Raw genomic sequence first — 10,434 nt, 5'->3', positions numbered from 1 at the left:
AGCGGGCCCGCCTGAGGCCTGGCCTGGGTGTCTGAGGGGCGCCTGTAGTGCCGGGCCGGAGCGGGGCTGGAGGCTTGAGAGGTCACCGTGCCCAGGCGGAGGAGCAGCCCCGGCTGGGGCCTGTGGGGAGACGGGCTCGTTTCGGGGTGGTGATGGGTCACTAACCAGCACGGAGCCCCTCCCTGGGAACTGCTGAAGGAAGCTGGAGGCAGCCACACGTTAAGCAATAAATCCTGCTCTCCGCAATAGGTTGGTTTTGAGTGACACCAGATCCGGTATGTGCCGCGTTTTAAATTGTAAACTTGGAGGAAGGGATGTATTTTCAGTACTGAGTAAAGGGCGTCCAGCACAGCCGGCCCCGTCCTTATTCTTCACGGGGACATCTTGGTGGTAGATCATAATAAATAACAGTAATAAACACATTCTGCACAGAGAAGTTCCTGAACCTGTCAACTCAAGTCCGTATTTAATTATGCTCACAACATACCTATTTGTACCCCATTACACACTTTATGTTTACTTCCAGTAACTGATCAAGTGACAGAAAATTGTTGCATCTGTAACCTGACTTAGAATATAGCTGTTATTCTAGTCATGCTGAATTTTGTAGCAGGAGGGTTGGTTTTTTTTTTTTTTACCTGGTAAAATCTAGCACTTCATCAAAAGTAAGCTGTATTTTCACTGTCTCTGCTTTCTAAACCTAAGTAGAAAATTATTTAGTAGAAGATTGTCTTTAAAGGGGTATTAGACAAGAAACCTGTAGCGAAACTAAGCGTTTCTGTAGAAATCTGATTTCAAATGAGTCTTTACCTTGTGTATGGCCCTCAGAATCGGTAGGTCTGAAATGCCCCGTTCACTTTCCTTTGCCGATGGGAGTTTTGATTTTCCAAGTTCATTTCAGCTCAAGTCTGTATAAGTGAACTCAGAATAGGGAAAGAAACTCACGTCACTGTTACACAAAATGCCATTATTATTTCCCTACAGCAATGAGGGTCATGTCTTTATTGCATCTATTCATCCTCATTAACCAATTATTAGTCATGTCATCTATCATCTGTCTTCTCAGACATCTGAGTGTTAGGGGACCTACAGCATTCCTACAAGTCTTCTACCCCCACTCTGCTTTATTGTCCTGATTTGCTTTTAAACCAGCCATGTTTCACTTCTAAGGCCAATACTCATTATTCTGTTCTGTGTATCTTCAACACATAGAATCAAAAGCTTTTTCTTTCCCATAACAATATCATCTGGCTTTTTTTCTTTATCTCCTCACCATGGAGTGTAAGTATGTTTATAGACAGGTAGGAGAGTACCTGCCTTCCAAACCCTGAAGCCTCAAAGTTGAGCAGTTTGAAATTTCTGGGTTTTTAAGTAAACGTGACCAGCATTTTTTGTTTCATTCTGTGACACCCACTCAATTAAATAAGTTTTTCCTGCTACTAGGACCTTTGTTGACATTTTTTTATGCCAGCGACTGTGCTGTGTTTCTTCTTGGTATTTATAAGAAACCACTGGGACATCTTGGTGTATCATCATTGCGGAAAGGACAGCAGCAAGAAGCCCAATTCTTAAAGCAGAGCGGTACTGTCACTGAAAAGGATGAAGGCTGCCTGCGCAAGGCAGGGCTTTCCAAGCAAGCTGTGCAAGGCTCTCAAAGAGACTGCCCAAGAATGTTCCTTCACACCTGAGACACATAGATCTGGTTTGGAGGGAAACTGTGCCTTGCAGGTGGAGGGGAAGTCCTCTTCATGGAGCTTTCCAGATGAGGAGAATTGGCGTGTCTCTGGGAATCTCAGCCAAATATACAGCATGTAACCAATGATTTCGTACAGCCCTCCACCAGGAAACAAGGAACTTCCATCTTCCAAGTGCAGGATGCACTCCTTTCATCAAGCTTTTTGCTGCATGCACATTCAGATTTTAAAACAGATTAAAAAGTCCAATCAATTTCCTACCACTGAGAAAAAAAATCGCAACTGATGTATATAATGATGCAGTGCAGAGAAATGCAGTCTGGACAGGACAGCAGAGGCCTTGAGAAGTGGAGGCTCAGGATGCAACAGAGGAGTACAGGTGTGGGATGAGAAGAGATGGGGCACATCCCTGGTGCTGGAGACTCCGTAGCTACAGTCACCATCAGTTAAAGACTCGCAGACTTTGTGCTGGACAAAAATAGTTTTCATGGGTAACGAAGAGAACTAAAACTAAATACCTAACATATGTAAAATACCATATATATTGAATTTAGATGTAATATGGACCTGCAAACCCATGAAGAAAGAGCAAGGTGTAGAAGTGTGTTAAACATATAAAAATTACCCAAAATTGATCCTAGAGTGAGGGAGAAGAAAACATCAACATCGTATTCTTCCTGGCCCATGATTCCAGATGTGATGACTTGCCCTAACAGCTCCTCTCACACACATCAGCATGGCACCACTGACCTTCAGGCCCAGGGGAACAGTGGAAGTGTGAGCATTACACAGGTTAACAGGAGTAAAAATAGTAACAGTTTATAATTTTAACTATTATTACTATTATTACTATTATTATTACTTAAACTTTTTCTGCATAGAAGTATTCTTTCTTTTCCCATAATAATTAGAGCTGGATTCATAATGATTCTTAGATTAGGCTAAGATTTCAATTACACTAAAAATAAATTTTTGGCTTTAAATACAGGTTGTGTTTCCTCTTTGCCCATAAACAACGTTTTCAATGTAACAGCAGTGACACTAAGTTCTGAATGATGAGCCGTAGAGTTCCTGGGGGATAAGACCAGTCAGGAAGCGGGGAAAAAACAACCTGGATTTCTTCACAGTTATAATTGTTCTTTAAAGCAGTTTTGAAATAGTTGGTATTATTCCACTTGGTAGTGGACTTGTAAGAACGTAACAGAGCTAATTAATAAATATACTACATGTTGTATGATAATGAAATGTATACAGTAATTTTATAGGATAAACAGAACCTTGAATTTTTCCTCTAGCTATGCCATATTCTAGCTATATGACGCCAGTATCCATGGGGAATGAAGCAAGGTGCGAAGCATGAAGCACAGACCTCATTCTGCTCGCGTGTTGTGGAGCAGCCATGAGAGCTGTCAGGCCCTTGCAGGTCTCACATCTGGAAAACCCACAGTAGAGGCTCCTATGCCAATCCCCCCAGGCCTCGGTGAGGAGAACACACGACTGCCAAGAAGCAAGGAGTTTTGCCTAGGACGTTATTTTTTGGTGGCTGCTGAAATGTTCTTTTCAATTCTCGGTGTCTGGCCAGGAGCTAAACCAGCCCTGAAGGTGCACCGACACTTTACAGAGCTTCACCTTCTACACAGCTGTCCTGAGAACAGCCCAGATGATAGACTATAAAGCCACATCCATCACCTTGTGATGGTTTCTTATGTAGCATAGTCTTTTTCCACTGTGCGACACTGAGATTGTTGGTGTACTTTGCTTCAACACGTACTTTTTTTTCTTTGCACATTAAGTAGAATCCTAAATCATGCTGACATGGGAGACAAATGAGAATAATTCTAATTATCTTTGGGGTTTCAAAGTGGAAAATTAAATTGGTGGTAAATATTTGACTTCAGCACTTGCCTCTGGACCCTTTCACCCACTCTATTTTAAAGATTAACCTATGCTTCATATTTTCACTTCTCTCATTTGATGATGTACTCAGTATCTTTAACTCAGAGAGAATCTTTGGCAAACATAAATGGAACTCTTTGCTGGCTTAATTAGTTCAGCATATTAGCCTGTAATTCCAACAATTAATTATAGTTCCATCATTATTCTTTTTAAAAATCTTTCTTCTTGGATTTCAGTGAAAATGGATTTGGAAACAAATGACTATCCCTTTTACATTGTGTCTCAATTGAACAATAACTTAAATTCCCTGCCTCTTTCTTTCAAAGATCTGAAAATATTTTCCAAATGTTGATGCAGAAAACTTCAAATCCCTCACTGATGAAGGGATTACTGTTATCTTCAGATAAAGAAACTGAGGCACAGTGAGGCTAATTACTAGGATTATTTTGTTAGATTGATGTCATCCAAAAACTGGATAAATACTTAGGCCAAACAAAAAATGAGCGTGAGTTGGAGCTCTAGTGGAATTTAAAAACCAGTCACATACAATTGAATAAATCTGTGTGAAATTACTGATCTCCACATAAAATTAATTTAACCAGAAGTAATTTCAGGTTGCTATATATTTGTAGGCATGAGACAAATACTGTGAATGCCTTGAATATACAACTCTCTATCAAGGCAGCAATATAACTTAATACTATATTGAAACAGTATTTGAAAAATGAAGTATTCTAAAACCTGTTCAGACCTGTCAATGTTAAGCTCCCTGTCCAATTTCAATTTGAGCCCTAGCACATTCTTAATGATGCAGTTATTAATTACAGGACCAGAAGCTGGTTTTGTTCTCAGGATGCTTACTTCATTCAGTTTACCAAACAGACAACACCAAAGGAATTAAAAAAAAAAACAAACAAACAACTCTTTTTACTATTCTTTAGTTCCCTGTAGGATCCTTCTTGTCCATCATCCAGGGGATGGACTGAAGATAAAACATCATTCATTTCAGAATCCTTTCAATTTGTCCCCCACAGTGCTCGCTTTCTCTCTCCCCCTTTGCCCTGTCCCAGAACTTATGAGATAGGGAAACACTATCCATTCCTTTCACAGATGTGGAATGGAGAAATATTTCAGTTAAAATTTGAAAAGAATTGGTAAACATGCCAGTGGTTCAAAGCTGTCAAGGTGGTAAGTAGCCCTTCGGCGTTTTTGTATGGGGCAGATCATGGAGCAGACCTTCACATAGCAGGAGGGCCCTCCCTTACACTTCAGACTGTGAAATCAAAGAAGGTGCCTTCCCCCTCTTCCTTTTTAATTTTGGAGACAGTGACACAGACAAGTATTCTATAGAAACTTAATCGAGCATGGTGCTGACACAAATTTATTCTAGTCTCACATATTGAAAGCTTTAGTCTGCATTCAATGGTAAGGAAAAACCCACCCAAACTACTATAATACATAAAACAAGAAGCAATTTACTTTGCAATTAGCTTTATACTTTTTTTTCTGTGCAATTACTGCAGACGTTTAGATATGAGCTTTCTTCCTTACAAGCAGATTTTAACTGAAGAGTTTAATTACATGCTAAAAGAAGAATGTTTTCTCCAATGTTTTCTTCTGAACCCTGCATTGAATACTTAATCCTCTGTTTATGAGAGTAAAATCTGCTGCTATGGATACAGTGAGGTCAACGTTTCAATGTTATTATTTTCCTGTGCTGTGTTAAAGGACATGGTAGGATAATATTTTTGTTTCAACAAAAATATCTTACAAAGTGTAATGTATTTCAAATCCATATGTAAAGCATTTTATTTAATATTTGTCTTTTAAGTATAGGAATTGTAACAAGGTCCAGACTGGCAGCACTGAAGAAACACCTCATCTGTAATAGAACTTTACTTCCATTTTCACCTGATGCTATAGAGTGTTTTACAAATATTAATTAAGCTGCACAAAAGTCCTATGATAATCCTCAAGGAGACCCCAAAAAGAAAAATAAATGTTTTATACTTTTTACAAAGCACAAGGAAAGACTGCATAGCTTTTCCGAAAAAGCTGCATTTTTCTGCTTGTTCCTTATAAAAGAAAAATGAGTAATGTCAATTTTTATCTTTCCTGCTTTTTGACGAACTGCAGAACAATAAATTCTTTTAATTGAAAGAATAATGCTAAGGAGTATGTCCTCCAAATTGGCTGTTAGGCAGTTGAGTTACATAACCATTCTAACTCAGTTTTAAAACACCGTCCTTATCAATTGCTCAGTTTTTACTTTCTTTTTATCATTGTATCATAATCCTAATTTTCCTACTACCTACAGCATTACAGAAAAGGCTAGACAAAATTAAAAAATAGCACAACTTCTAAAAAGCTACCCATAACACAAATACATCCAGTCTTCTTTCTTTTATAGGAATAAAGAAATATAGTAGAAAACCTAACCCCATTTCTTCCCGTTACTGATCACATTTAAGTTACTCATGCTGCATCTTTTACCTCTCTCTCTCCCCCCCTCTGTAAAAGAAACTTCACTGGTAAACCAGGTAATATTTCTCTGAAAAGCACAAGCCAAGGTAAATTGGCAATTTTCAAACAGCTCAAAACATGTTATCATTTTATCACTGGGCTACAGCACAGTGAGAGCCTGACTGAAGTGAAAGGGGCTGGTATTTCAACCCAATTGTTTATTTTTCACAGAAACTGAACCCAGGAATGGTAACTATTAGTCCTGAATCTTCATGGCTACAGAGAAGCATAGCGAGTGATAGGACAAATCTCACAGGGCTCCTGCTGGTTTTTGCTGGTTTTTTTGCAAACAAATTATTGTCACTAGTGAAGAAGTGCCTGGCCTTGTGATGTGAGCAAAACCAAAGGGCCATGAACTCTCAGTCCTCAATCTTGCTGCACTCCCCTGTGCAGCCTTGTTCAACTAACTCACTTTTTCGTGTCAAATTCCCCATCTCTAACCCTAGACAAGCATATTTCCTCAGGGGGCTGTTGTTGGGACTCAGGGTTTCTTCAGCGCTTTAAAATATTTACAACATTGACAACATAAATAGAGGTTTTGTTAGCATTTTAGAAAGATGTCAAAAAATGTTCTATATAGTACCATTTTATTTTTTAAACTGGCTTTTTTTTCAGACACATGCTTTGAAATTATGGAGACATCTGAACAATCATTTTTACCTTCAGCAACCTGTGATGTGTTTTTCTTTAACAAGATAGAAAAGTCTGAAATGCTAGTTTCCAAATAGAAGTGTAAAAGAACAAACTCAGTGATGATTTGAGGCCAAAAAAAATTTCTCAACCTCAGAAATAAAACCAACTTTTGATAACTGCAAAAGCAATTAAAAAATTGCTGATGAGAATAAAAGTTCAGGGAAAAAGCAGTATCTATTAGCAGATGCTAGAAGGCTACAAGCCCATTCAGCTTTTCTAAACAATAAGAAATTATTGAAAAGCTAGAAAACCCCCAACAGACTCCATTATAGATGATTGAATAAATCTAATTTTTAATCCTCTTAATAAGAAACTACTTTTAATACATTTAGTTCCTAAAAATGTATTTTAATTTTTAAAACTATTAATTTTAAAGTAATTAGAAATAAGCTAAAAACGAAGATTATAAAACACATTAGGAGCCAAATCCTGGTGTGATTAATGAGGTTGTTGCATTAACACCAGGACTTAAGTCTAAATCTATAGCACTCAGCAACTGATTAAGTTATTGCAAAAATAGAATTTAGTGAAACAGAGAAATAATCCAATTGAAAAGACTTTCTTCAGTTATTATACATCCATTGGCAGGATCAAACATATCTTCCAAACTTGCTATTGATTGCAAAGTAACCTCAAATGGGATCTGAAAAAACAGGAAAAAAAACCCCACATAAGTAACTTTATTAAGCTTATAGGTATCAAAAGGTACATATATACAAATAAAATTAAATTAAAGCCGTATTTCTGACCTACAACCAATGAATAAGTTAGAAATACTCATTGCCTCAATATAAATTTTTGGTTAATGACATCTCTTGCAGGAAACTAGTAAAACAGGATTAAGGGGAGAAAATTTCTGTGAACAGTCTCACTCACAAAGTTTATCCTGATCATCTGTAGGTAAAATCAGACAAAAGCAGCAAGAACAATGAGTCATTTGGAAGGCTTTCCCAAGATGAGAAGGTGAAAGAATTGAGCTAGCTGTAGAAGCTGAAACAGGGCAATGATAAACTGGTTTGTATGTCCATTGGACATGGAGAACTATTTAGCTGGTTTAGATATTAAGAAAAACTAACTAAATGAAGAGAAGCTCAGAACAGGCTATCTAGGGAGGTTAATTTTTAATGCAATTATTTTATTTATAAATTTACTTTTAAGATTGGAACTCCCAAACACTGTGCTTTATTATCTCCCTCAAGAACATAGTTATTCATTAAATAGCTTTAAAACCAAGCTGGCTGATCAATTTTTATTCTTAAAATGTGAACAGTTAAATAATTTTAAATGAATAATTCAATAAAAATGCACTTCTTCCACTTAGAAATATAATTCAAAAACACCATAAGACACATGAACAGAAAAAAGAGAATCAAAGAAGAGAAGCTGGAAACATTATAGGAGTTAGTGTGACAGTTCAGAGAATGAGAAAACAATACCACAAATTAGCACTGACTTTGTCCTATTAATTCACAAGAAGACAAGCAACAAAAAAGTGTGTCGTGGGGAAAAATGATGTAAAACTACATATAAGCAATGTATCTGCTGCCTTCTCCTGCGTGCTTGAAAACAAAGGGAATGTACTGCCCTGTGGTATACATCATCCCACTCTGAGCTTTTTACCTCTAGCCAAGAAGACTGCGTAATGCACACATACAACTTATTTGAAAGTTTGGAAATACTACTTAGTAATATGCTATACATAATGAAGTGCTGAGCACTCTACAACTTCTGTTGGCTTCAGAGAAGAATGAAGATACTCAGCATCTGGAAGGATTAGGCTTCACTTGCTCAACCAAATCTGCCATATCTAATAGGATCATAGTTTGAAGTCTCTTACCTGAAACTTTGTGATAAAAGTCCATTGTTCCACCTGTTGAAACATTTTAGCTTGTGGTGGCATTTAGCCAGAATGAAACAGAGCAGTTAACATCATATTCTTACTGGAAGGACACCACAAATCTGCTCCCTCACTTTCATCGTAGACCCACAAATGTGAAGCCAATGTGAAAAGGGGTTCACAAGAATTTAAAACAGGTCCAGAAGGTCCATGTGATTCTAAAAAAGCTCAGCTGTACCTTTCCGTAGGTATCTGTCAAATCTCTCTACCATGGAAGATATTTCAGTGGGACTGTGAGAAGTATAGCTTTGCAGAATGAATGTCTATGTATTTTGATGCATTGATAAAGCCAGATTGAGTGATATGAGGGTCTGGGAGTCATCTGAGAGAGACCTTCAGGATGGATAACAAGAGGTGGCAAGAATGGTGCAATATGTATAAAAGGGAAGTATGTACTCTTAGGTACCGGACTGCAGGATGCACAGGACAGCATTACAGATTCTCTCTTCTATAATAGGCCACTAGCCAAACTGTTCCCAGATAAAACTCGGGATTCTCTTCTGGTAGGAAGAGCTACCTGACTGGAAAAGAAGAGTACAGTGGATGCCTCATCCATTATCATTCCATTGTGAACAATTACAGGCAAGATATTTGAGGATTAGTAGGGGGGTTGGTATGTTACGGTGGATTCCAAAATCTTCCTTGGAGTTCCTTGAGCCCTGGCAGCTGTGGTCCTCTCCTGATCCCCCTAGGGTGGCTGAGAACACTGAACACTACCGCTGCCCGCTATGGGCCAGTTCCCAGAGTCTCCTCTGAGATACTGACTACAACTGGGTAACAAGCTGAATACGGCAGCATGGACTAAAAAATGGCATACTATCTCTCAGGACATGTCATGGCCAAGGCAGAGAAAGCTAAAGAAAATAGAAGAAAAGCCTGAATAACTGTAAAAACACAGGGATGGAAGGAAATGGCATTTGGCAATTGCATCATGGAAATTCACTGGAGCCTGTGTAAACAATGACCAGAGAATGGTGGATAAACCAGATGAACCCATTGTGAGTGAGATTCATTTTTAATACATTTTTGTGTGTATAAAAAGGTGATTCTAATGAACAGTGAAGATATTCACAGTTTGTAATGATGCATATTTGTATTTTATTTGTAACGATGAAAAAATAAAACCCAAACAGAAAGCCCAACAATGTAGGAGAAAAAAATAGGAAGATACATAGTGGTATAATCCATGTTTCAGTTTAACTGAACAATTGTTTTATTTTAGAAAACAGATTTTTACTATTAATGAGAATAGCATACCTCAGTTAATGGCAAGGACAGGGCTGGAACAACAGACAGCAGTGCTTTGACTTCAGATAAACACCTTTTTGCCATTTCCTAATGGTATAAAACAAGAAAAAACTAATGCTGTACTATCAGTCTCCTCTGATAAGCCAGCAGATGGCTTGGCTTTACAAAATTTTTCAGAACAATCGAGTTTTAGGTTATTCTAGTTGAATTCACAGCAAAATAAACCTTAGCTGATGAATATAAATTTTCTGCAACACAAATAGTTGTGTTTGCTGTACAAACACAAGTGCCCAAACCTTGCAGTTTCTACTGAGGCAAAATTGCCCCTGGCTCAGGTATTAAATCCAGTGAGCGAGCATACTTTTGCTACGTGTTTACTGAAGACATTCTAAACAAACAGTCTGACAAGATGATATTTATACATGTATAATGCATGGCATGTTAATCTCAGTATTCTAAACATTGTTTTTCCAATTACTGACA

The 10,434-nt window shown here is 37.8% G+C and overlaps 1 protein-coding gene across 1 annotated transcript in view; it reads right to left on the bottom strand.

Annotated features, from left to right (window-relative positions):
• Positions 1-6,970: 6,970 nt before the first annotated feature.
• The window catches only part of CFAP54 (cilia and flagella associated protein 54), a 116,737-nt gene continuing 113,273 nt past the window's right edge, over positions 6,971-10,434 (bottom strand). Inside the window, exons 68-69 of the mRNA XM_075497492.1 lie at positions 9,961-10,038; positions 6,971-7,449 (exon numbers count right to left, since the gene is read on the bottom strand). Of these exons, the coding sequence (XP_075353607.1) occupies positions 7,330-7,449; positions 9,961-10,038 (198 nt within the window). The 3' untranslated portion in view covers positions 6,971-7,329. The remainder of the gene's footprint in view (positions 7,450-9,960; positions 10,039-10,434) is intronic.

Source organism: Mycteria americana, chromosome 1 (assembly GCF_035582795.1).
Source record: "Mycteria americana isolate JAX WOST 10 ecotype Jacksonville Zoo and Gardens chromosome 1, USCA_MyAme_1.0, whole genome shotgun sequence".
Taxonomy (NCBI): Eukaryota; Metazoa; Chordata; class Aves; order Ciconiiformes; family Ciconiidae; genus Mycteria; species Mycteria americana.
Note: the sequence above shows the minus strand (reverse complement) of the source record. Positions and strands in the feature narration are given on the sequence as shown.